The 27,339-nt window shown below is 39.1% G+C and overlaps 2 protein-coding genes across 2 annotated transcripts in view; one reads left to right on the top strand and one right to left on the bottom strand.

Annotated features, from left to right (window-relative positions):
* The first annotated feature begins 5,672 nt into the window (after nucleotides 1-5,672).
* atic (5-aminoimidazole-4-carboxamide ribonucleotide formyltransferase/IMP cyclohydrolase) lies at nucleotides 5,673-14,568 on the top strand. The gene is made up of 15 exons (XM_041786044.1): nucleotides 5,673-5,850; nucleotides 6,047-6,173; nucleotides 7,412-7,555; nucleotides 8,642-8,730; nucleotides 8,921-9,072; nucleotides 10,008-10,164; nucleotides 11,489-11,614; nucleotides 11,703-11,810; nucleotides 11,883-11,968; nucleotides 12,057-12,146; nucleotides 12,234-12,359; nucleotides 12,471-12,563; nucleotides 12,653-12,835; nucleotides 13,836-13,991; nucleotides 14,186-14,568. Exons 1-15 carry the CDS (start codon nucleotides 5,832-5,834, stop codon nucleotides 14,303-14,305), a joined length of 1,776 nt encoding a protein of 591 aa, XP_041641978.1. The 5' UTR covers nucleotides 5,673-5,831; the 3' UTR covers nucleotides 14,306-14,568.
* A 2,808-nt stretch (nucleotides 14,569-17,376) lies between these two features.
* Nucleotides 17,377-27,339, bottom strand: part of fn1b (fibronectin 1b) — a 31,439-nt gene continuing 21,476 nt past the window's right edge. Inside the window, exons 27-45 of the mRNA XM_041787278.1 lie at nucleotides 26,943-27,209; nucleotides 26,730-26,846; nucleotides 26,484-26,642; nucleotides 26,247-26,402; nucleotides 26,024-26,140; nucleotides 25,107-25,376; nucleotides 24,611-24,798; nucleotides 24,437-24,524; nucleotides 24,176-24,355; nucleotides 23,988-24,077; nucleotides 21,446-21,634; nucleotides 21,176-21,265; nucleotides 20,307-20,755; nucleotides 20,063-20,201; nucleotides 18,977-19,138; nucleotides 18,754-18,879; nucleotides 18,560-18,666; nucleotides 18,341-18,436; nucleotides 17,377-18,067 (exon numbers count right to left, since the gene is read on the bottom strand). Of these exons, the coding sequence (XP_041643212.1) occupies nucleotides 17,990-18,067; nucleotides 18,341-18,436; nucleotides 18,560-18,666; nucleotides 18,754-18,879; nucleotides 18,977-19,138; nucleotides 20,063-20,201; nucleotides 20,307-20,755; nucleotides 21,176-21,265; nucleotides 21,446-21,634; nucleotides 23,988-24,077; nucleotides 24,176-24,355; nucleotides 24,437-24,524; nucleotides 24,611-24,798; nucleotides 25,107-25,376; nucleotides 26,024-26,140; nucleotides 26,247-26,402; nucleotides 26,484-26,642; nucleotides 26,730-26,846; nucleotides 26,943-27,209 (3,068 nt within the window). The 3' untranslated portion in view covers nucleotides 17,377-17,989. The remainder of the gene's footprint in view (nucleotides 18,068-18,340; nucleotides 18,437-18,559; nucleotides 18,667-18,753; nucleotides 18,880-18,976; nucleotides 19,139-20,062; nucleotides 20,202-20,306; nucleotides 20,756-21,175; nucleotides 21,266-21,445; nucleotides 21,635-23,987; nucleotides 24,078-24,175; nucleotides 24,356-24,436; nucleotides 24,525-24,610; nucleotides 24,799-25,106; nucleotides 25,377-26,023; nucleotides 26,141-26,246; nucleotides 26,403-26,483; nucleotides 26,643-26,729; nucleotides 26,847-26,942; nucleotides 27,210-27,339) is intronic.

The raw sequence follows: 27,339 nt of genomic DNA, 5'->3' as shown, positions 1-27,339 counted from the left end.
GGGTTGCCTCAAGGCAACACTGTCCCATAATGGAATGGAATGAACAAGAAACAACATGATTTTGACTGAGGAAGGTTTGGTTCAGCCATTGATGATGTCTAAAGGATGAGCCGAGGTTGACGTCTGCCCAGACATGGATGGTTTGTTTGGTTTGATTTTGACTGACATGCTTTCATGAAGTCCATACATGTGCATACTTAAGAGTTTGGGGAGGGGGGGGCAGGATTTTTCTTTGTTATATTTTAAAACATCTGCAAACTTTGATTTTTGCTGAAATTGAGCCTGATGTTCTCCCTTCATGTGTTCATTTCAGGTTTTTTTCTTCACCTGAGAATCTATTTATCAGGGATCCAGGTGTCAAAGCAATGGCATCAGCACAAGACAGTGATTTATAATAATATACAGTTGCAAGAAAAGTATGTGAACCCTTTGAGATTTCTTGGATTTCTGCATAAATTGGTCATAAAATGTGTTCTGGTCTTCATCTAAGTCACAATAGATAGACACAGTCTGCTTAATCTAATACCACACAAAAAATGATATGTTTTCATGTTTTAATTGAACAAAACATGTAAGCATTCACAGTGCAGGGTGGAGAAAGTATGTGAACCCCTAGGCTAATGACTTCTCCAAGAGCTAATTGGAGCCAGGAGTCAGCCAACCTGGAGTCCAATCAATGTGATGAGATTGGATGTGCTGGTTAAAGCTGCCCTGCCCTATAAAAAAAACACACACACCAGTTTTGAATTTGCTGTTCTCAAGAAGCATTGCTTGATGTTAACCATGCCTGGCACAAAAGAGCTCTCAGAAGACCTATGATCAAGAATTGTTGACTTGCATGAAGCTGGAAAGGGTTCCAAAAGTATCTCTAAAAGCCTTGATGTTCATGTGTCCACGGTAAGACAGACTGTCTACAAATGGAGAAAGTTCAGCACTGTTGCTACTCTCCCTAGGAGTGATCGTCTTGTAAAGATGACTGCAGGAGCACAGCGCAGAATGCTCAGTGAGGTGAAGAAGAATCTAGAGTGTCAGCTAAAGACTTACAGAAATCTCTGGCACGTGCTAACATTTGTGTTGACAAATCTACAATAAGTAAAACATTAAACAAGAATGGAGTTCATGGGAGGACACCACAGAGGAAGCCACTGCTGTCCAAAAAAAAACCATTGCTGCACATTTTAAGCTTACAAAAGAGCACCTGGATGTTCCACAGCACTACTGGCATTCTGTATGTTCTGTGGACAGATGAAACCATAGGTTCACATACTTTTTCTTGCAATTGTATAACTTACTGAGGAATGTGGTCTGAGGTTTAATTTCTATTGTATTTTCTCTATAACTCTTTCAAACAAGTAATGTTTTTCACAACTATCTGTATGGAAATGATCAAGATGTTATTTATATTCTGTGGACTTTTTGGCTGGAAAGGAGTTCAGACAATATTTCTATCTTATCTTTCTTTGCTGATCATAGATCCTGTCCTCAGCTCATGGCCATCCAGCATGATGAGGAACATCAAAAGAGGTTCAGTGAAAATGCAGGTGTATGTAGAGCTTCTGCTGTTGTTGGGGTAAGGGATGAGGCATTTGATCAGTCTAAGTACATTTGCAATCCTCTTCCTTGTTTAAAACCTCAGATGCCTACAAAGTGAATTAAATTAAACAGATATATGTAATGTTAAATAAGTGACTGCATAAATATTCACCCCCTTTAAAGTGACTGACCTAATTCAACAGAGGTCCAGCCTACTGGTGCTAGTTGTCTCACAGCTAGTGAAATGGGGATCACCTGAGTGCAGTGAATGTGTCTCAAATGATTGTACTATAAAGACACCTGTGTCTAGAAGGTCCAGTCACTGGTTGATCAGTATTCCTGGCTACATTACATCATGAAGACAAAAGAAGAAGGCATTGTCAGTCATCAAGACATGAAAGGAATATAGCACACATATAAATCTGCCTGCATCAGGCCATCCTCACAAACTGAGTGACCATGCAAGAAGGAGACTAGTGAGAGAGGCCACCAAGACACCTATGAGTACTCTGAAGTCACAGGTGTCAAAAACATCCATCAAACTGGAAAATTAAATCTACAAGAGCGGTGTGTATAGGTAAAAAGTAGGATTGCAAGAGCACATAGCCCTTGAAATGATATTTACTTGAAGTGTTTGTATGAGCAAAGCAAAGATAATACACAATGTTAACAGACTGAGCACAAACATGTTTGTTTGCATTTCTATCTTTGATGTGATATCACCTGAATATTTGAGTTAATACTCTACAATTTCCACAAAATCCGAAGTGAATTCATGCCAAGCAACTGCTTGGATTAAGATCCTTTTCTTTACTTGGGCAGAAATATAAATAAATAGAGTCAGCTGAGAGAGATTGGGACATCTGGTTGAATGGGGCAGTGATTTATTTTCCAGTGAAAGAATGAGACAGCCTGATTTGGGATGTTTGAAACAGAGCAAATAAAGTTATAATACGTGTTTGATGAAATGTTGATTTAGGCAATATTATGAGTAATATTTAAGCTCACTTGGAGCACCTGCCCCTTTGCCCCTTGTTACCCAAAGTGCCCTTTTGTCAAAGTGTTTTTTTTTGTTTGTTTGTTTGTTTGTTTGTTTGTTTTAACTCAAAAGTGAATTTCCATCTCTCTTTATATACATTCCTGCTTGTGCATGGCCTCCCTGTCAAATAAATATGAATTAAGAAAAGACAACTTCAAATAGCTGGTCGGGAGATGACGAACTCCGGTGCGCCCCCGGATGCTACTGCATCATTCTGACTGTAGGCTCCTCAGCTAACAACTATTCATTCTGCTAGATGATTGATACCAGACAGACAGCCCTCCTCCAGATGTGCAAGATGCACTACAACTAAGATCATGTCACCATCAGTTAGTATGTGCTTGTTTGGAGAGATAATGCAAATAATAATGATAGAAATAATCATAACAATAATAATAATAATAATTGATCATTAATATAAGGATATTCTGTTTTCTGTTGCTTGGCTGTAGAAGCTCAAATCATTTACATTTTAATCATGTCTGCAGCACAATGGCATTTCCCTTTTGTCAATATTTCTTTTTTGCAGTGATTTTCAGTATTTCTGCTGTTTTTTCCAGTAAAATTAACAGAGTGAGCAGTAGAGGAGTGCAGATGCACTAAGCCTTATTGTTTCAACTAATCATTGGTCTAATAGCAGTTTGGAGGGTAGTTTGGCTTGCTTATTTATGTAGAGAACAGTCTTTTTCAGTTCACTGTGAAGATAATGTTTATTTTGAGGTACTTTTTATTTCATTTACACCAAAAGATTTCAAAGCATTTATTATCTTTTGCAAAAATAAACAAATTATTAGTGCATTTTTTTTCTTTTCTTGAAAACTCTTACTGGTTATACCTACTACACCTCTGTGAAACAGACGAGGAATAACAAGACATTTAACTGTTGATTTAACAAAGATAACAGCAGCCTTTATACTAAGGAGCATGTAACTCTTAGCTGCATTTTCTCCACTCTTAGACATGTGTTTTCGTCCACTGACAGGAGACCCAGCTCACTGGAAGACAACCCTGGAGGGCACTTTATCACTTATTGTCTACTGGAAAGGCAGCATGGTGGGCAATTCATCATTTATTGCCCATTTAAAAGGCAACCTAGAGACACTTTGGCGTAAATTATACACTAGAAGGCCCTTAAGAGAGCACTTTGCTATATTTTGTCAACATATAGGGAACCAAATTGGGCACTTTTGTTAAATTTGTCAGCTTTGAGGGCACCAAAGAGGGCATTTTGTTGTGTTTTTCTACCATAAGGGCATTAAAAGGGACACTTTATCAGTGATTGTAAAACATCAGGGACATGTGGGCAATCATCAACCAAACCAAAGACCACCAAAGACTCAGAAAATCCTTTTAAAAGGAATATATGCTTTAAAGGTGGCATCTAATCACAGTGCTGGAACTCACTTTTCCCTGGGGTACTGACAAATTTTGGGGCCGGTTTGACATTATATTTTGTTGTTTTGATTGCTTGCTTTTTATTTTATTTTGTTCTGCTTGAGTGAGAATATGTTTACTATGTTTACATCTGACGGTGAGAGAAAATAGAGTAACAATGCATGATTTTATTGTCTATGGCGTTGACTACCAACTTTGTAATAGTTTGGGGGAACAGTTTGGCAGCACTAATAAATTGCCAAAAAACAGTGTAGTTATGCTGTGTTTAACCAGAAGTAAAAGGCGGGTCGGCACTAAATTGTCTATCCAGTCCAGCACTGTTTAAACATAAAACAGGGCTGCCTAGAGAGTCAAAATCGGCCTTCTGAAAACAGGAGTTATGCCCTGGCTAAGACAGATGTCCAAGTCCTTTGATTAAAAATGAAAAGGAAGGTAACAATGTCACTAAAACTAAATTTATACTCCCACATCAACTATTAGACTATACATCTAGCCTATACATTTAAAGAAACAATATCAGTTTGTCAACTTTATTATCTGCTCTTAATGCAAATGGCACCTAAAATGTTCGGGTGCAAAGGAAATGTTCAGACATTCAGCACATAGTCAGCAACAACAAGGTCCAAGTCTGCCCTCTTGTGGCCAAATGAAATGTGTCAACCTCCCAACATGTTCCTTTAATAGGTCTGCAGGACAAAAAAACATATTTTTTAATGTTGGAATACAGAAATAAAGCTCAGTATTTTTCTAAATATAGGCTAGATAAAATCAGATTTAGAAAGTAATTGTAACTGATATTTAATATAACTATAGTAGTTAAAAGAAATAAATCTCAGCAGCTGGCCCTGGAAGGCTTGCAAAGGTTGAGTGTAAAATGAATGTGGCAATAGGGGAAAACCCTGGAGGACAATCTTATTCTGTCTGCGAGAGAGCTACGGCTTAGGAGAATTTTTATTTTCCAGAAAAATAATGACCTGAAGCATACATTGAAAGCTACACAAAAATGGTTAAAGATAACAACAGAGGTTGAACAGTCTAATCTAATTGACATTACTTTGAAGGAATTTGTTTTTATTTTGACTTTAAATAGTTTTCTTTGTAAAAAAAAAAAAAAAAAAAAAAAAAAAGAAAGAAAGAAAGAAAAAAGAAAAAAAAGAACGAAAGAAAAGCCAAATTGTATTGATCAGGATCGATTTGTAACATTAGTAAAAGGGTAAAATGACTAAGGGGATGAATATTTTTAATAGGCACTGTATATCTATTTTTTCACTTTTCAGAGGTTTTGCTTGGTAAAAAATGACACAAAAACTCATAATGGAACTTTTTTTTTGTAAATTGTCATGTATTATCGATATATAAATATAAGTTTGGTATTACATATCTATGGTTACTAAATGTGTGGGGTTGGGGGGTTAAGGTGGAGGGCCTGTGTTTGGCCAGGGCCCTAAAACTGCTGAATAAGCTACAAATGATGCGGTGTTATTTTTTGTGTGAACAGTTTTACGAGGAAAAACTGCTTAGACTGTTAATTATCATCATTGGCTCCCTTTTCATGTCGTTGCTGTTTAAAACACTCATCACCTACACCGTATTTCCTGGACACGTTTTTGTCCTTCTGCCGGTAAAAATGCGCATTTTCTGCGCTGAACGGCTTCCATAGGTGCGTTTGTGTGTCGGGGCGGGCCGGCCTCAGCAGGGCGGGACTTTCTAGTTTTGAAGCGCATGAAGAAGCTGTGCAGACATTCAGATTTGACTCAACCTCTACAGTCCAGACCTGAAAAGTTTGCCTGTGAAACCGGGGGAAGCCTGAGTGGTTACTTCGTGACATCCAGTCAGACAGCAGACAAACACTGTAACCGTAAACATGGCGTCTTCAGAGCTCGGTGAGATTCTCTCTTCAAGTTTGATTAATTCGCTGTCGTCACTATAAAGTTGCATTGCGACATGCGTGATGCTAGCTCTAGCTAACGTTAGCCAGCGTGGTCATCCTAACCTCTGTTAACTACACTGTAACTTGTATTTTACAGCTGCAGAAGGAGGTGAAACTGTCTTAAACTATCTCTCTGTCTGTCTTCGCAGCACTTTTGAGTGTGTCTGACAAAACTGGACTTGTGGACTTTGCTAAAAGGCTAGTGGATGTGGGTCTGTCTCTGGTGGCCTCAGGTGGCACAGCTAAAGCCCTGAGAGATGCTAAAATGGCTGTCAGGTTGGTGCTGAGTCTGTCCTGAACCATTAAAAAGTTATATATTGTGGAGCTGCAGTGGTGAGAGAAATATTCAGATCAGTAAATCAGTTAAAGAACCAAAAAACGGACTGATAAACTTAATTACAACTCCGTGACATTCACTTAAAACCCTCATTACAGCATACATACAAGCAAAAAGTACTGATTTTATAAAGAGATGTATCCTGTCAGTGAATAAGGGTTTTATCTGGGAATTGATGTTATTTCATTCATGTATTTTCAACTTTTTATACTTTAATGGCGTTATTTCTTCTCTAAACTTTAATATGAAACTGGTTTCAAAAGTGAAGTCCTTGACACCCAGTGTTGGGCATTTTCTTGTTTTCATTTTTTCAAATATTGCAGTAAAACTCCTTGTGGTTTAAATTGCACAAATGTTGCCAGTGTTTCTATGCAGTATAGCCTGTGTAGGAGTTTGTCTTCAACTTTTGATGGATTTATTTCTTTATTATGCAAATATCTTATGAAATAGATGTATGTAACTTTTGGTACTTCAGTACACTCTTAGTTATGTAAATGACAGATTATATTTTAAAACGTGCGATAGTTTGGGATGCACAATATCAATGGCATGGCATCAGTGTTGGTGATACTTTGGCTTTAAAAATCTGCCCATTTCATCTGTAAATATTTGCTGAATGAGCAAATAAGTGAGTCTGAGGTTGGACCAACAGACCAACTTCGGCAGACGTCTTTGTCTTTATGCATCATTATTCTGTACACTTTAAATCTGTCTTAAGGACTTTAAATTTGTTGATCCTTAAACTTAAAATTGTGTGTTTTAAGGACTTAAGTTTTAGGTTTGAACTACTTTTAAATATCTTATTAGCTAAAATGAATTTTTTTATTCATTGGCATCTCAGATATTAATTTCAGACTTATGTTTTTATAAATATAACTACAACTGACAGCCAATTAGCTCAGCTTTCACTAATGGCCGGCCTGAATCTGTACAGGAAACGGCAAACATCTACAAATTACTCTGAAGCTAACTTAAAATACAACTAAAATGTTATTAGTTGATCATTTTTGAGTGAATGGGTTGGTTATATTGCTATGTTGCTTACTAATGTACCAAAAACACAGACAAATTCCCTGTATTTGTAAATCCACTTGGCAGTACACGTTAAGTTTTAGATCAAATACAATAAATCTAGTGTTCTTCCCTAATCTGTCAGTGTGCCTCTGTTGTGTATCAGGGATGTGTCTGAGCTCACTGGACACCCAGAGATGCTGGGGGGCAGAGTGAAGACCCTCCATCCTGCGGTCCATGGAGGTATCCTGGCCAGGAAAAGCCCCAGTGACTCGGCAGACATGGAGAAGTTGGGCTACAGTCTGGTCAGGTAAGGAAGCAGAAAACTCATGTGTTCTGAGTTCAAACTTAATAACCCAAATCAAGACATAATATTCAGAATACGATGGATATTTATATATATATAAACCTTTTTTAAACAAAGTGATCAATATTAGTACTTACTGTTCCAGACCCTAATTGAATGAAAGGACATGTGTGACTTGTGGCGGATCACAAGCTCGTATAGCCATAGTATAGACCTGCTGTGACCCATCAAGAAACACGTGGAGGAGATAATTAGGAAACTGCTGCTCCTGCTTGAAACTCTGTCTTGTGACTTTCGTTTGTGTAATGGTAGTTGAATGTGATCAGAGATTTCAACAGAGAATTTGCCTTTACACATCATTAGGATCTGACAAAGACATTGATTGGTTAACACTCTGATTTAGTCAGTTTCTTTTCCTCTTGTCTCTAAGGTATTTTTCTTTTTGTGCGTTCTTTATATGAAAGACAAGAAGTTGAATGGGTTAGGTAACAGGCTCAATATGAGAGAGCTGATATCTTCACAGGGATTCACACTCAGAGCAAAAGCTGAAAGAATTCAAGAGATTTCGGTCTTGTCAGGCTGCAACATTGAAGCTACATTTTGTCCGTGTGATTAGTGCAAAAATTGACAAGTCAGTAATCCATTTTACTGATGTAAGAAGGAAATGCTTTTCTATGAAAAATATAGATATTTGAACATTTTTGTGTTTTGTCCTGTTAGTTTTAAAGAATATTTCATACAGAGATAAGAAAACAAAAACAATTTGATCGAGTAATAGAAATAATTTTAGCTTGGTGGCAAGGTTTCAGGACAGCGTTCCTCCATTTCTCCCCTTAAGAAGCGTAAAATTGATAATGGTGTCACTGACAAATTTGAGTCATTAACAGCACAATAAAAGTCAGGAGACTTTAGTTTGGGATGTAGACAGAGAGTAGATGTTTTGTTGGTTCATTTTAAGAGGTGAACATGAACACACTGCAAAAGCATTAGTTATTGTAAGCAGAGCATGTGACATTTCCACAGCTGTAGTGCTGAGATCTTAATGCTCCTAATAGAATTATGATTTATTTTCTGTTTTCTCTTTTGAAGAGTGGTGGTTTGCAATCTCTACCCTTTTGTGAAGACCGTCTCTAAGCCAGATGTTACTGTGGAGGATGCTGTGGAGCAGATAGACATCGGTGAGCTTTGACAAAGAGAATCTGACTAATGCTAAACTTTTTTTAATAACTGTTTTAAGTGATGATTTTAACTCACAGACATCAAAGATTCATGGCTGAAAAGTATTTTTACTTGTTCCTTTTTCCTCCTCACCTTTGATGAAAGATGCTGTGATTTAATGCCAGTGTTTTTGTTTTCCTTGTTTCCTAGGTGGTGTAACTCTTTTGAGAGCAGCTGCCAAGAATCATGCTCGGGTCACCATCGTGTGCGATCCTGCTGATTATTCACTGGTTGCCAAGGAGATGGAAGGTTCAGGAGACAAAGATACAACCCTGGAGACTCGCAGGACTCTGGCTCTTAAAGTAACATTTCCCTTTTACTAATTTTTCTGTTTTATAAACTAATGATAGCAAGTTCAGAGTTTTCTGAGAAATGTGCATCTTTGTTCTAAAAAAATCTCTTCTTGAAAATGCTCTGATTTAGACAAACTTTGTTCTCGTTGTTCGATGTTTTATTTAAACAAGTATGGACTAGACTCAGCTTTTCAAATGTAAATTTTGGCTGTGGTCTTGACTGTATAATAATCACCACCTTCATTCTTCGTCAAAATGTCACATAATTTGCTTCCCTGTTTCAAAATCTTGTTGAAGTCAAAAATATTTTATCCAGTTGGTGCTCCTGTGTAAAAGTAAATCTGTACATATTTGATTATACCTCTCAGTTTTGTTCTACATTAATCTCACCTGTGTTTATTCTTCTAGTATGACAGAAGGGATTCAGAGATAAGCCCTCAGTCTAAGATTATAGTGGCATAACACTAAAATAATGATGTTACAAGTCAAGTAAGGAAAGGCCAGGGTATTTTAAGGTAAAAGTCATGGCTTTATTAACCAGTTTTAGGTAATAATTCCAAATACCCCTCAGGTTTTGTCCTTTACTGCCCTGATCTCAGTCTAAGTCTTTGCTATCTTGTTCTACTTTTGTTGTTTGTTTTGTATTGACCCTGTAGTCAAAGTCCAGAGGACTAGACCAGTTTTGTAATATATGTTTATGTTACTGAGTTCAACTTTTGGGCCCTCTTTGACCTTTCAACTTAAAGACAGATAGTCTAATAGCACAGTGTTTGAAATTCTTTTGAGCTCATATTGTATGCTTTGGGATAATACAAAGTCAGCAAAAAAACAACTTAAGTTATTGAATAACCAGAAATTCTGCAGTATTCCCTGATTTGTAAAGTGATACGTTCTTAACGTTTTGAGGCTTACAGCTCTCTTATTTTATGTCTGTTACTCTTCAGGCGTTCACGCACACAGCGCAGTACGATGATGCCATATCAGACTACTTCAGAGGACAGTACAGCCGTGGGGTTTCTCAGCTGCCTCTGCGTTACGGCATGAATCCTCACCAAGCTCCAGCACAGCTCTACACCCTGCGCCCAGCACTCCCCCTCAAAGGTAAACACACATTATACATCTTGTCAGTGGTTTGAATTGTGAGTTTTTTTTCACATTTCTGTTTGAAGTAACTAAGTTTCAGGCCTAGATTTAGGTAAAAATAAAATAAGGAAACTCTTACATTTGTGTGTGAAATATAAAACTACATCTGACAGCTTTGAATGAATGGCCAGCAAAAATTTGTAACGGTAATAGCGGACGTCCGCAAACTGTTTCAAAGCTAAATAATGGTACAGTTACTATGTAGATTGGTGATCATTTTCTATTCGACAGAAAAACTGTTTTCATATCAGGTACACTTATGGCTTGGCTCAAAACGACTTAAAACCAGGGATGGAAAAAGGACATGACTGTTGTACTTGAGTAAAAGTACAGTTACCTTGGTTAAAATTTACTTAAGTAGAAGTAAAAGTTCTGGTCAGTAAATCTACTTAGGTAAAGGTAAAAAGTATTTAATTTAAAGTTAAAATTACACATTGGGAGTTCAAATCAACATTGAAATGTTTAACCCTGAGATTTCAACACTGCAGTTTTTGCTGTGTACATTAGCTGCTTTGGGATGTGATATGGCATTGTTCCCTTGTGATTTGCTACGGTTTAGTCAACAGGAGGTGGAAAAAAAATACAGGAGTATTGTACTCAAGTAAATGTACAGTTACTCTGGTTAAAACTTACTACAGTAGAAGTAAAAGCACTGAATTTAAAATGTACTCAAAAAAATACCTGTAACTACTCAATTACTGTAATCTGAGTAATTTTTTATGTTTTTGTCCATCCCTGCCTAAAACCAAGAAAGAATTCACCAGATTTCCTCCTGCAAAATAGAGATATTATCATTTTTATGTTTGTTTTGTACCAACTGAACAAAAATGTAATTCTACTACAAATTTACTGTAGAGATTGTAGATTGCTAGTTTTATTTTTTTTAGCTTTATAGATCTCTAGGCTACTTATTCTCAGAATTTCAGCCTTGATTTAACTTACAAATAACAGAACATTAAAACATTAGATAAAGCATTATATTTTATCTCTATTGTTTGTACAGACCACTAACAGGGTCAAATCAAGAAAAATACTAGGTCTACAAAGTTATAATTACAAAAATCAGCATTTCTGGCGATGGTGTCTTGTCAATTTTGCTGTTGCACTAAAATGATCATATAAGAAAAATAAGAAATAAAGGAATAAGATGGCAGAGCATCAAATGTGTTTAAAAATAGATTAATTCCCACACTATAATAGAAGACTAAATGATAATTTCCCTTAAATCCCATTGATTTTAACCCTTTATACTGCTCCTTTTCCTCTCTTTACCCTCTCTCAGTGGTCAACGGCTCTCCTGGCTTCATTAACCTGTGTGATGCTCTGAACGCCTGGCAGCTGGTCAGAGAGTTAAAAAGCACGCTCGGCATGGCTGCTGCCACCTCCTTCAAACACGTCAGCCCTGCAGGTAAGACTTCTCAATGAACTCTCAAACAGAATATTTATGGATATGCAGTGAAGTCCCTTTCTTAGCTTTTCTCCCCTTTCTTCTGCAGGAGCTGCAGTTGGAGTTCCTCTGACTGAAGAGGAAGCTAAAGTCTGCATGGTGCATGACATGATGAACGATCTCACCCCACTGGCCACAGCCTACGCCAGAGCAAGAGGTTAGAGATGTTTGTATTGGAGTATTTGTACATCTCCTAAAGTAGACTTGTTCTAACTCTGTACATCCTCAGGCTCAGATCGAATGTCTTCTTTTGGAGACTTCATCGCTGTGTCTGATGTGTGCGACGTTCCCACTGCCAAGATAATCTCAAGAGAGGTAAAATGGTTATTCTATTAACAAATCTGTGTGTTTAAAAGATGATTCCTATTTTGGCTTTGCCACCTTTGAATTTTTTTGCTACTAGGTGTCTGATGGTATCATTGCACCTGGTTATGATGAGGAGGCACTGAAGATCCTCTCCAAAAAGAAGAATGGGAACTACTGTGTGCTCCAGGTGAGAGATTCTTATCATTTTTAAATAAGGATGATAAGAATTGAGTTTCAGTTTAATTTCCTGTTAAACAATGCTGGTCTTTGTCAGATGGATCCAGACTATGAGCCTGATGAGACTGAGGTGAGAGTGTTGTTCGGTCTCTACCTCAAACAAAAGAGGAACGGAGGAATTATCAACAAGGAGTTCTTCAGCAATGTTGTGTCAAAGGGCTCGGTGAGTCAGTGGTTGTGAATTTAAATCTGTGTTGTTTTTGGGTTCATATTGCTCTGTCATCTTATATTTTTTTCTAATAAGAGTTTGTTTTTTAAAATTTGTGTCCTAAAGCTGTCTGATGAAGCCATACGTGATCTCACTGTGGCCACCATCGCTGTCAAGTACACCCAGTCCAACTCTGTCTGCTACGCTAAAGACGGTCAGGTAAGGAAAAAGCAGGTAATGGAAGGTGAGATGGATCTGACAGTGATTCCAGCTTTTCTCTGATGTTTTCTCTCCTCTGTATTTCTCAGGTGATTGGTATTGGTGCAGGTCAGCAGTCTCGTATCCACTGCACCCGTCTGGCAGGAGATAAGGCTGATAACTGGTGGCTGAGGCACCACCCTCGTGTCCTCACAATGAAGTTTCGCAGCGGAGTGAAGCGTGCGGAGATGGCCAATGCAATCGACCAGTATGTCAGCGACACCATCGGAGAGGTAAGGGGGTAACGGTGAGAAAAGGCACTCTCAGGAGAAAGCTCTCTTAAAGATACAAGATTTCATTTCAACAAAAAACACAGACAATCATAGCTATTCAGTGCTTGCATTCTGTGTTACTCTTTCAGTCACATTTTTGTCTTACTATTGATAGAGAACCCATACATAACTGTTGTTAATATAACATGTCAGAAAATGCGAATGAGTGTTAAAATGTATGATGAGGGTTTTAAAGTATTAAATTTAATGTCAGATTTTCTTTTAGGGGACTCTTAAGTTGTCTGTAGATATGAATGTGAGCATGACTGGTTATCTGCATGTTAGCCTGTCTCTGTGATTGACTAACAATCAGTCCAGGGTGTAACTCCTTCTTTGCCCGTTTTGCTTGGATCAGCTCCAGCCCCACATAAACCCAAACAAGACAAGCGGTGTAGATGATGCAAGGGTGTTTTATGGGACAAGTCCAGTTGAGCTGGATTTATACGTAATGCACATTAAAAAAAGTAAGATTACCAAAGTGATGAAAATCGCTGGTAGAGTATAGATATTCATAGCAGGTTACAATGATCAAAGATAAATATAGCTTTGTATTGTTGTAAATTACTTATTATTAGAAACACTTAAAATTTTTATGATCCATGTTTTAAATAATTGCCTGTGTTTAAAAGTTTTAGATTTGTACTATGAATTGATACTTGTTTAAACAATTTACAAAAAGAAAAATGAAATCACAATCTTTATATTGCACAAAAAGTACAAAATGGTAACAGAATAGCTCAAATACTAATGAATATTGAGAAATTTTGTCCTATAGCGAAGTTAAAATGGGCACACACATTGCAATTCTGTTCATGTCTTCACTTTTATGGATCGTTGTAAAGGATATGGCTGTCAATGAGGCACAACCCACCTGTCTGTTCAGAGACGTTCAGTGTCAGGTCTCATCATGAATTAAGCCTAATATATAAAAGTCTGACTCGTTTTTGTTTTGTGTTGACAGGGCCCAGACTTGGCAGTGTGGAAGTCGATGTACGATGAGGTGCCTGAGCCTCTGACTCAGACTGAAAAAAAGAACTGGATCAGCTCCCTGCAGGCCGTGGCTGTCAGCTCTGACGCCTTCTTCCCCTTCAGAGACAACATAGATCGTGCCAAACGGGTAAATACAACACACCTTCACTAAAGCATGTGTTGCTGCTGCATGCACCTTAAAGACTGCATGGGAATGCCCTGTGGACTCTTGATTCACTCCTTTTTGCATACAGAAATATTGGTGCTAGTTTTGAAACTCTTATTTTTAACACATTAATGATCTTCTCTACTTCTCCCTCTGTTTGCCTATGTGGTCTATAGAGTGGTGTGGAGTACATCGCAGCTCCAGCTGGCTCTGCTGCTGACTCGGTTGTGATTAACGCCTGTAATGAGCAGGGCATCACTCTGGTGCACACCAACCTGCGGCTCTTCCACCACTGAGCGAGCATCTATGCTCTTACCAGGTGTTCTTCGGTCTGCACTCACAGTTCATCATTATCACTGAGTCTAAATCTTTTTCTAACCTCACTGACACTCGAAACATTCCTCCTGTCATTATGCTGCAGTGTGGAGAGCTGTTACAATGTTTGTAACACACTACTTACATTCCTGAATGTGAATTTCACATTAGAGAGGTGAATTAACTGTTTACACTCGGTCTAGGTCTTTCACATTTCAGAGTGAAATAAAATGTTTCTGACAGAGTAATTTGTCCTGCTTCTTTTCAAGACTACATTATTTGTTGTGAAATTTTGTGCTATCATTTATGATAGCTGTAAGAGAATAAAGCCAAATTAACTTAGGTCCTCCCCAGTTCTGTCTGTAGGCTTACATTTCACCTATTTCTAAAGTTATTCATGTCACACTCAGTATGATTTTTAAGAATGAAATGGATAGAACAGCCTTACCCTGCATGGTATGTAAATAGTGCACATTGATCTTCACTTTATGCAGCTCACAAGTGAATTTCCAAGATGAACAAATTGTAAACATGAAGAAAAAGTGATAACATCTGTGATGGAAATAGAAAAACTTCTGTAATTATTTTTAATTTTTTGTACATGATGGGTTCTTTGCAAGAAATTACAGTTTTAGTTGTTGATGATTATCGCTATAAAGCTCTTTGATATGCATCATTAAATGCAGAAAAAGGATATGCATACAAAATATACTAAAATAACCAGTATTATGTGAAAAGCATTTAAAAGCAGCTCAGTTGTTCTTTGTTTAGCAGACTGAATAAGTTACTACTGTTTGCATTTGAGTTATTTATAAATGTATAATGTGCGAGTGTTTAACCAACTGTGATGAAAGATATTTGATCCATATATAAAATTATAGGTCATTCTGATAGTTAAATTGAGAGTATCCTGCAGTCTTTAGAAATTAGGGGATTGCATGGTCTTGCAGGGTATCTTAAAGTGCTGCCCAGTGCATGTTCTATAATGACTTGGAGAGGTGGTCTTGAAATGAGTACATGAGGCCTCTCTACCCCTCTACACTAGTGCTTCTAAAGCCCCCCCCCCCGCGGTGTCAGCTGCTGCAGGGGGGCTGTGAGAGGTCATTTACAATGACTAACAACCAAAGAAATTCACTTTTTAACACAAATCAAATTTTAAACATACACAAAACACATTACAAGTTGTTGTTATAAGAAACAAAACTAAGAAATTTTAAGTTGTGCCAGCTTTTTACCATTTATTTTGTCTGTACACAACTGGTGTCACAGTTAAACTCGTATTGGATTAATTGGTGATCTGTTAGCCGTTCTACTACACCATTTAATAATTTATCAGTGTCTTTGGAGAGACCAATGTTATGAGTTTTCTGAGCCACAAGGTCCATTTACAGGGATAGTTGCTTATAAAAGGAAATGATATTTAATAACTCTACAGATGCCTGATCAAAACAAAATAAAAGGCAGGAGCTCATTCATTGTACTTTGTGACCCCATAAACACTTTATGAATAATGTTAATGTGTCTGAAAGCTAAGGATTCATATTGAAATTCCCTGCCTGTTTCTAACAAAATTACAACAAACAAAAGGTTCATTCTGAGTCTTAGGTTATGGATGTATGAGTTTTTTGGTGGCCCCCAGGTACATTCTGGTTTTGCTGCAGTTGGGCTGCAAGAGGTAACTGAAGGTGTTTTCACCTCCACCAAGGAGGTTATGTGATCGGCAGGGTTCGTTCGATTGTTTGTTTGTTTGTTAGTTTGTTAGCAACATAACTCAGAAAGTCATGGACGAATTTGTATGAAATTTTCAGGAAATGTCAGAAATGGCACAAGGAAGAACTGATTAGATACTGAGAGTGATCTGGATCACCGTCTGGATTTAGGAATTTTTAAAAGAATTCTTTACTATTGGGGGATAGGGCTAATGGCATAGGTCTGCGCTCTCCAAGTGCTTTTCTAGTTTACGATTGAAATGGAAATGCTTTTAAAATGATCATTAAGCATTAGATTGCATGTTGAATTTTTAAAAAGTACCAAGTGAAAAGAGAGCTAGAAGTTCTAACTTACATGTCACTTTTTTACCTGTTTTCTGACAAACAGAGCTGGTGTTTCAGAATAACTGGTGCTGAAGTAACTGCTGACACTCTAGCAAATGCCCTTTCTGTTTCTCTTCCCAAAAGAATTTATTGATGCCACAAAGTGCATTCAAAAATTAATATTAAGAAAATATGGGTGACTTGGCAAATGCCTGATTAAAACATGCCTACTTTGAGACTCTGCAACCATTTTCTCAGTAATGTTAATGTCTTTGAAAACTAAGCATTTCAATTGAAATTCTTTGTTTATGATATGAAGATATGGAAGTAAAACTTTGAATCTAATGTTATAGTTTAGGAAGATTTTGGTGGTTTAAAATTGGCATACTTATGTTTGGGAATGGCTGTTGTGCATGTCATGTCAGAACCAGTCACTGTAACTAAATGTTCCCATTTGTCTTTAAAGCTTATAAAGTGGCAGTATTTTTATTTTCAGCTGTTTCATAAACAGTTAAAAACTCCTCACAGGAGCTCCAAAAACCTATGTGCAATCTATTTAGTCTAATTCTGTTCATTATCATCTTAGGCTTTTTGTGCTTGCAAATTTTGAGAGCAAACAGTAGTTTTGACAATCTGTACATTCATAAATCTGGTTAATCTGTCCTTAGATTCCTATTCTTCAGCCACTACCAGAAGTTTATAACTATAGGTGAGGGTTGGGACATAGATCAGAGGGTATACTGAAAACTTTTTACAAATCATCCAATGATCAAATACAATAAAAGTTAGAATTTATCATCTGACAAAAACATAATTTGGCATAGTGAAGACCATATAATTTGAAATAAACTACACTTAAGACTAGAGAAGTGAAAGTAAAGCAACCCTTAGTCACTAAGAGAACCCTGTCCCACAAATCCTCTGAGAGAATCCATACATAGTGCCTTAGAAAATTCTCTAATGATGCAAAACTCTTTCTGAAACTTGCAAATGCATAGGCTGAATAAAAGTCACAGTGCAATGTTTCAGGATCTCTCCAGCTTTATTAAAACAAGGGATTTTTTTGTCAAAGGTAGAAACAACTTTGGCACCAACAACAAATTACAAAAATAGAACAGTTCATAAAATCACATCCCAGCTCACACATTCACACGATGAGATTAGAGGGATAAATTAGTAAAGAGACAGAAAAAATCAGAATGTGTCAATCACACGCAGTGCCACCCTTCAGGAGAGCTACAGAAAAGAAAAGCACATTTTTATGGACAACTTAAACAACAATGTGTAAAACTACATGGACATTCTTAAACAGTGCTTATTTTATGAGGGTTTCTTCTCGATTAAGAAATATTTTAATGGAAAAATAATTCTGATGTTTACTTCCATTGAGGTAACACCAGAGGGAAATGTTACAGGCAGGAGCCTGCATTTATCAATTTAGAAACTTGACATTGAACAGTGAAAAGACTGGCTTTAAAGAGGATCGCTTTGATCACGCAGCAGGGCACTTAATGCACTAAAACCTTCAGCTAAATATGTGTCAATTCAGTTTGGTTGTAGACAGCATGGCTTCTATGGGGTGAAACAGTGCAGCGGTTGGACAGTGAGGGAGAAAAGGCAATGATGGATCTTTTACTCCCGAGTGTTTGGAGAAGCGTGCGCATCTGCCAGCAGGTCGGGGCGGAGGCACTCAATGGGACAGTGAATTTTCTGGAGGAAGTATTGAACAGGTTAGTGCCCAGGTACAATCATTTGCTTTAATGAGACCTCATCACACTCTTTGTGTAATCCAAAGGCGAGTTATTTCATATGCAGGCATGTAGAACATGCAACATTAGACAAGAAGTATGCGCTAGCTGGTATATATACTGAAATTATGGATAAAATTATGTCAATCTTGGGACTACAAAGGCCAAAATTGTATAGAAACCATGTGCTTTATCATCATGGAGGAAAAGATATTTAATTTTTTTTCCTTCTCACCGGTTTCTGTAGAGTATTGTCTCCATATCTTACAGGATGCAGCAGACTGGCATCAACATCAGTGCCTGGTCTACGGCAGTTCTCACATCGCCATCCCTAATGAGACAAACAAACACAAGGGTAAATTTTAAACATTTATCTTTATATAATTAATAATAATAATTACAATTCAATCAATGAAAGTGCATTAGAAATAAAAGTAGTGAGACTGATGTGTACCTGCTGTCCTCCAAAGCATGTGCAGGTGCAGATGGCACCCAGGTACTCCTTCTGCCACTGGTTTCCAACCTGGTAAGTTTTGCCTTCATCATAGCACACTGAGTCATCTGTGGAGGGATAGATAAATGTTCAAATTAATGTGCTGCTAATTCATATAAATCAAAAAGGATTTCCCCAAGTCTTTGGGTCCTTACGTGGTTCACACTTGAATTCTCCTTTTCCATTTCCCAAACAAGTGCAGCTCATCAGGTGACCGTTCTCTGCACGGCGGTCCCACCTCTCTCCAATGCGATAATTGATGCCGTTGTCATGGCACCACTCTGATGAGGGGCAGAATCAAAGTTAGAGACACCAAATGAAGCAAACCAAACATTCAAAACATGATTTATGCCCATTTAGGAGACAAAGTAAACTCACTGGATGAATCACATCTGAAGTGGCCACTGCCGAGACCGAGACACCTGCACCACAGCTTGAAGCCGGTCTCAGACATTCGCTCCCATTCAGCACCGACATCGTGGTGTGTAGCAGTGAAGGCGTCATAGCAGGAATCCTTGCTGGTGGGAACTCCCTCTGGGACTAAAGGAAGTAAAAAACATGATCAAGCATTTAACCACTTCAAGAGAAATAAGCCGTACGCAAACAATAAAATAACTGTTTTAACTCTAGTTGTTTTATATCCATGTCCCGTCAGGCACCTCACAGCTTCCTGTCTGGGCCCAGAAAGTCTTTAAAATTCCAAAAATATCAGGAGGAGAAATACATATGCACATTAAAAGGGCTGCTCTTTATCTTATTTATTCAAATTGGATATTTAAGTACAACTCAAGACCTAAAATTACCACTGCATGGAGTCTTGACCAGTCGGGGCAATCATATTTACTGTAATGCTAGAGGTTTAAGTGGATATAAATTTTGGAAATTTTTTATTTAGTAAGTTTTAGTTAACTATTATAACCTTGCAGAGAATCAAAACAAATGATCCATTTCTTGCACATGCTTTTCACCAGTCACAACACAGTATATCAGTGTCACACCCAGTGATGGACAACCATAGACCGTAGACTGAAAACATGAAAACCCAAGAGCCCAAATTTAACTAAAATCTATCAATCGCCCCCTTGTGGCTGGTTGTGGAATAAGTGGCAGGGACTAGTCTTACTGATAAAGGCTGAAAATCACAAACATCTAATGAATGATACGTTAATTAGACCAGTAGATTCATCTATTTTTTGTGCCTACTTTAATCAAGCTGCTGTTTACTTTTCATGAAAATGAATCCATTGAAAGTTGAATGTAAAAGAGAAAGATATTCTTTGGTTGCACAAAGATATCTGGCATCAAAAGCCTACATATAAGAGGAACTTGTTCATGTGGGAATTACTAAACTCTGCAATCTACTTTTAGACCTCCTGCTGCTTCTTTCACCTTCTTTAGAGGTTCACACCCCAGTTACCTGAACAGAGCCTTGTTTAGAGACTGAAGTTACTTTAGGATTCTTACTTGTGTTTCCAGTGGTGATGACCTGCTCCAGGATCTTGTGTTTGAGCGCCCCCAGCAGAGCCTCAACGATCACATTATAATCAGCTCCAGGGGTTAGTCCAATCAGTGTGGCTGTGGTGGCTGTGCCTGGCAGGCGGACCTGAAGGTATAAAGATGTTTTCTTTGGTTAAATCAAGTATTTAAAGCTAATAGATTAGAGAAAATTGAGATATTAGTGTGAGAAACAACAGCCCTTGTCTCTTACCTGGAACATTTTCTCATTTTGGTGTGTAATGGGCTGACAGGATACCAGGTAGGCGTTGCTCTGCCTGTAAGGCTTCCAGGAAATGGTGGTCTGAGTTTGGGCCTCTTGTGGTACTCCAGTATCATTACCAAAGCCAGTGTTGATGGGCAAGTTCAGCTTCAGGATGGGCAGCCTGCGGCCCTCTGCATCAGGAAGGGGCACAAAGACCAGCGGCTCACGTACTTGCCCGTAGGGATACTGTGGGTTTCCACTGTTCCCATTATATCTGTTGTCTCCATTGTTGTTGTTGAACTCTGTGTACTCCACATGCTGGCTCTGACCACCTAGCCCATCCTGGCCACTGGTGCCCACTACCTGAACTGTGTTGTCAAAGTCAGTCTCAGGCACATCCAGCTTGTCGTCTATGCCTCCAGGGCGGGGCAGAGGCAGGGGGAGCAGGGAGTCTGGGTCTGGGCAGGAGAGATGGGTTAGGGAAGCGAGCAGGTTAGACGAGGGGGGAGGCATAGCAGAGCTGCAATAACATATCTCAACCAACAGAGGGCGATGGATATGCAATATTGCTTGGATTCTACTTCGTGGCAAAGTGTGTCTTCATGCAGTTTTCCAAACACACAAAGGATATTTTGAATGACACCCCTTGACGCATTCAAAATAAAGTCCATATTACTGTTTTAGGAGGCTCAATCTAACTGGCCTCTGAGCTTCAACGGCAAAACATTTAGCTTAGCTGAGCAGATTGAAGCTGCAAATTTAATGCTGAAACTTATTTTAAAGTTAACCCTTACCTTATCTTGAATATTAATGCTGTAAAATCATTAGAGGTACCGCTTTACCTTTAAATTTATTCCTGTAAAAGGGAAAATACTCACTGGTCCTGACTTTTCCCACCAGAGGTGAGCTCCTCTGTGTGCCCTGGATGGCAACAATCTTAATGATGTACTCTGTGGCCGGCTTCAGGCCTGAGGAGTGAAAAAATCAGGTGTTGAAATATGTATTATTTCATATTTGTTATTCTCAGAATGGCATCAGTTAAAACCAAATCTGAAAAGCAGTTACATGTGATATTTTAGCAGAGACAGTTATGCCCTACACACAATTTTTATTGCAAAAAAACAATAGCATAATAGGTCATCACAAACTAGATATGGTGGCGTAGTTCTGGCCAGCATGGGGTCTTGGGGTCAGCTCTCTTGGTGCTCTTCCTGACTCCTCATAGGTGATGTAGTATCCTGTGATCTGTGAGGGAGGGGGCCTCCATGTGAAGGAGATGGAGGTTGGGGTCAAAGATGTGAACTGGAGGTTGGTGGGAGCCTGGACCGCTGGTTCAGCTATGGAGGAATAACACCATGTTAGATCAGCTGAGCATGCTTTGGGATCATAGTTGTGATTCTGGCTGGTAGCTACAGTTTCATTTGTAAATCTTTATTTAGTTTAGATCGCACCAAAAAGAGCTTTGATGATTCAGCCGAGGCCCTTAATTGTTGTCACGATACCCAACTTTAAACAAAGGTTATAGAAATCAAGTAATGTTGAAACCTACTTTAATTCTATGTCCAAGGAATACATTTTTAGATAATCTCTTGTTTTTTTTTTCTTTTACTGCAAACAGCTCCCTCCCTCTTAATTGCAAATACACATAGCCAGCTGGGATTTTTGCCATATCTGATATTCAGATGTTTCCAAACTCCATCTATTTTCTATACCACTTATCCCGTTGGGGGTTGCAGGGGGTGCTGAAGCCTATCCCAGCTGTCATTGGGTGAGAGGCGGGGTACACCCTGGACTGGTCACTAATCAATCACAGGGCTGACGTATAGAGACAATCAGGCACGCTGACATTCACACCACTGGCCAATTAACTTATTTAATTAGAGTCACCAATTAACCAAATGAGCATGTTTTTGGTGGTGGGAGGAAGCGGGAGTACCTGTAGAGAACCCACGCATGCACAGGGAGAACATGCAAACTCCGCACAGAAAGGCCCTGACTGGGAAGCAAACCAGGGAACCTCTTGGCGTAAGGCAATAACACTTACCCCTGCGCTGCCGTGCAGCCCTATTTCCAAACTCATTTTTGCAAACACTGACAACCGATAAAAATGCAACTTCTTTAAATTGCAACGATCACCTATTCTCTCACCTGCTATTGGAATAAATTTTCATATTCAAATCATAGATGTCATGCTGGTTCCCTGAGACAATCATGTCTAAGTGCTTAAAAAAAACATTCTTCTCAAGAACAGAAAATTAAACTAAGTGTATCTCAGACTTTAAACAATCAGACTTTGCATACCTGCCAACATTCATTCATTCATTCATTTATTTATGTGGGTGGGTGGGTATGTAGTCCCAAAGAAAATTCATGAAATCAAGTTATTCAATATGAGTCATACAGGTGTAGGTAAAACTTCGGCTAAGTGTCATTATTTTTATCATTTTATTATTTAATTTAACAGCCTAAATGTCTGGTTGCCTCTCCTACATGAATTTTTACACTAGTGTCATCATTCACAGTCTAATAATGCTGATGCAAAAATGACTGAGAAGTTTTCTTCTTTAGTTTAGATTATCCAGATTTTAATATAATAGGGCGATTTACTTTAAAATGATGTGGCTTTAACCCAAAATCCAACATATTTAAGTATATTCGCATTTAGTTGATCATACTCATTCTTTGTTAAACTGTTCATGTCAGCAGAAAATTATTTAAATAACTCATTTCTGTTTTGCTTTCACAACACAAAATAAATCCTGACAGCGTGAATTTTACCTGTCACTTTCTTCAGTATGTGGATGTTTTTGATCACATGCTGTACCCAAGAGGGAACCCAATATTATATAGACAATACAATAAAGTTTTAAGTTAATGCAGAGAAGAGATACAGAAAGAAGAGCAGACGAAAAATGCTAACAGAGTGCTGTCCTGTCCCTCCCTCCTTTGTGCAGCTTTCATCTAGTCTGTCCACTCATGCAGAATTCAGCTCACTCCTTCTATCAGGCTGTGGGTTGCCAGGTCACAGGGACAGAGGGGCTGAAAATGTTATATTGACTTTTGTATCCTCTGACAAACACACAGGATGCATGAATCTGTGTTTATAAATCAGCTTACTTATAGAAGAGCCATAAAAATTACAGGAAAAGTGGGAGATGGTAAAAAAAAAATATGGAAGAATCTCGGGAAAAACTGGAGTGTTGGCAGGCATGGTTCCTAGAAAAACACTCAGAATTCTAAGGAATGATGGTGGCAAAAGAAAAAGAGGTAGGTCCATTGAGTCTGCTTTTAACTGCAAAAATGTATTCGTACATTCTGTTGTATCGCTGATAAAACAGCTCTTAGTATCAATTTTAGAGCTATGATCTACCAATACCAATATCAGGTTGATAAAGTTGTGCACTTCCCAAGATTTTTGTTTCAAATTACTGCCAACATAAGAATTTAAAAAACCGCCCTCTCTCTTGTCAGCTCCTAAACTACTGAATGACTAAAGATCTTTCTAAGCTAAGTACTTTTTGGCCAATCATTCAAAATAACTGTATTAATTCAAAATATGGTTTCTAAAAGTATCATAAGTTTTGAAAATCCTAGTCCCCGTAACATTGTCAGACTCAGGGTATAAAATGTAAACAAAATAAAATAAATTTATGTTACATAAAAAGGATCATATGAATATTAAAATAGTACCTGTTTGAATCATGAGGGTGATCGGGGCGCTCCTTGTGTTGCCATTCAGAGTGTACAGGCTAACAGAATATGTGGTGCCGGGCTGCAGACCTAAAAAGAAAAAAGGAAACTCAGCCACGCTGACAAATATAAACCATCTTTAAACTGTCTGTTGTTTAGAAGCAGGTTTGGCTGGTAGTGTGCTGTACCTGTGAGAGTATAGGTGCTGGTGCTTGCTGGAATATTATTGCTGATGGTTGGGCTGGTGCCGCTAACTGGTGTAGCTTCTATGAGATAACCGGTGATGGTTTCCAACTTGGAGCGCCAGGTCAGCGTGAAAGATGTATCTTTAACAGCAGAGATACGCACACGCCGAGGGGGGCTCACATCTGTGTCAATAAGGGGAAAACAGAGTTAAAGCAGACTAGTAATGGGGGCTGAAATGTGTCCATAACAGTGCAGCGCCCCACCTTCCAGCGTGGTCACCTCTCCCTCAAGTGGTCTGCTGGTGACGGAATTCTTCAAAGCGTAGACGTTCACCTGGTATGTTGTTGCCACCTACAATACCCAAACATACAGATGATGTTTACTGTCTACCTAACTATGAATCCATGGAAACATCTGGATTAAAACTCTCTTCTTACCATGAGTCCAGGTATGACAACACGTGTGGTGTCCGGAGCAACGTTCATCTCTTTGGTGGGGCCGTTGATGTTCTTGGGGTTGACGACTACACGGTAGCCTGTCAGACGTGCATTAGGGGCTCGCCATGACACAGCAAAGGTGGAGGGGCTGACCTCTGAGATTATCAGGTTTGTTGGTGCAGGGATAACTAAAAGCAGAGAGCGAGAGAGAGAGAGAGAGATCAAGACTTTGTGTCAGGATATATGTTTTTAACATATCAAACTTGATTAAGTCTTTGATGGCATCAGTCTACCTTGTAAATCTACCAACCCGTAAAAAATGTTCCCATAGCTGACCTGGGCTCATTGATTGCTGTTTTTCTGCCTTCTTAATTCATATTACTAATTTAATCTGAAGTAATGTCCAAGACAAAATAATAAATAGATAGATGGGGAAGTCTTTGGTCTGTTTTAAATAAAGAAGTGGCTGTGTTAGTGTTCTTTGTGATGTTTCTACCTGTAGCCTGGGTTCCCACCAGCGGTTTGCTGGGTGTGCGGTCATGGAGGGCGATGACTTTTACGGTGTACTCTGTGCCGGGGCGGAGACCTCTGATCACCACACTGTTCTGGTCACCTCTGGGTGCTGGACGCAGCTCTCTCTCACCTTCCTCTGGGCTGGAGTAAAAGACACGGTATGATGTCACCGTGCCGTCTGGACTGTCCCAGGTGATGCGCATGGAGGTGGAGTCAATGTTGGAGAAGGCCAGGTCTTTGGGGCGGTCCATAGCTGCAGGAGAGGGAGAGGACAGGGTGCTTTATTTGAGCTCTTGCTATTTTAATTAAATTTTTGTGAAGCAATAAAACGGAAGTTACTCCTTCAGCCCTTTTCAGGAAACCAGTTTTACTGTCGTCTTGATGCTAAGTACGTAACTTTGCAAAGCCGATGGACTAGCCAGATTCATGTCTGTGATCAGGCAGACCCATCTCACAAAGCTCAAATTTGAAAGCATCCTTTAAGAACAAGGCAGTAGCTACAGGTGGGGTTTAGTTGTACTGCAAGCCAGTACCAATTCAGGGATTAGCTTGGATGTAGCTATATTAATCAGCAGTGAGAGCAGTGAGAAATTTCTTTATTACAGTAGAGCAAAAAACTACTCTGGCAGATTTTCTTGGCAGAAAAGATGTTTAAGCTCTCCTACTGCCAGGCTTCAGCATGAGTTTGCGATTGTTATGTATAGGGATGGAGCGATTAGCTCAGCTGTAGCCCCAGCATATCCCATACAAAGGATATAAGGAACAGTCCATCTGGTCTGTCAGGTTAACATAACAAGATGTAAGCACTGAATAATGGCAACTTTCTGTAAACTCTAAAGAATTAAATCCCTGGTTTAAGTCTGTTTTAATAAATTTTTTATTGATTTATGTCAAACTTACCAGTGATAGCATTATCCACCACAGGGGAAGAAGGCTGTCCATCATTTCCAAGAGCATAGACACTGAAGACATACTCCGCAGTGGGCATCAGACCAGTGAAGGTAATCTCTGTCTGATCTGTAACAGAGGAACCACTCGTGTCAGTGAATACAGGATGCTGTGTTAAAATTAGATTAAATCAGATATTTAGGAGGCAGGTTTTGCCATCACTGTTCTTACTTACCAGGGGCCACCACCTCAGAGTAGGAGGGTCCCAGGCCATTCTTGGGGACACTGGTGACTCTGTAGCCTTGGACTGGTCCCTGAGCAGGACTCCAGCGCACTGTGATGGCGTTGTCACTCACATCAGTCAGTCTCATGTCAGTGGGGGCCTCGATATCTGAGGGAGAGACAAACATAAGTTTTATCTCCAACATGTGGGTTTTTCCTCATGCATTTTCTTTTATTCACAATTCTTTACCGGTCTTGTGTGTGACGTAAACAGGGGTGGCAGATGCCGGGCTGTCTCCTCTTCCACTAACAGAGTAGACAGTGATGGTGTAGTCAGTGCCTGGATTCAGACCAGTGATGGTGGCGGTGGTCTGAGTACCGGGGATTGTGAACTCTTTAGTGGCACCACCTTGAAAAAAGTAAAGAAAGGATGCTGTTAAACTAAGAACTTTGTCATTTCTTTAATGAGTCCTGGAGTTAAAAGACATATCAAGACCTGTGCTGGTGTAGGTGATCTTGTAGTCCTTTACTGAGGCAGAGGGGGCGTCCCATCGAATGGTGATGCTAGTGGAGGTGGCTGATGTTACCTGCAGGTCTGTTGGGGCATCAGAGACTGAAGGGAGGAGAAAGATGTATGTTTAATTAAAAATAAGTCAATAACTTGTAATTTTGATTAGAATTCAATGGGGAACCCTTTCGGAAAGCTCACTGGTTGCCTGTGTTCCCGTCAGAGGTTGGCTCTCCTGATTGTTGCTGACAGCATACACATAAATCAAATACTCTGTCTCTGGTGCCAGTCCAGTCAGGGTGAAGTACGTTCTGCTTGGGGGAAGCCTCTCATCCTTCACCCGCCCACCGCTTGTTGCCTGATGGCGGACACGGTACCCGGTGATAGCAGCAGTGGGAGCCAACCAGTGAATGGTGAAGGAGGTGGTGCGGATGTCAGAGAAATCCAGGCCAGTAGGGGAATCCAGAGCTTAAGAAACAGGTATTTGATCACATTTTTATCCATTTAGAATGACCTGAAATGTACAAGTAAAAATCCTGTCCACGTTTTTCAACCAGTGCAAACATTGTAAATTCATAGGCATAGGTCTTTCCTGCAT

Source organism: Cheilinus undulatus, linkage group 1 (genome assembly GCF_018320785.1).
Source record: "Cheilinus undulatus linkage group 1, ASM1832078v1, whole genome shotgun sequence".
Taxonomy (NCBI): Eukaryota; Metazoa; Chordata; class Actinopteri; order Labriformes; family Labridae; genus Cheilinus; species Cheilinus undulatus.
This window is presented reverse-complemented; position numbering and strand designations above follow the sequence as displayed.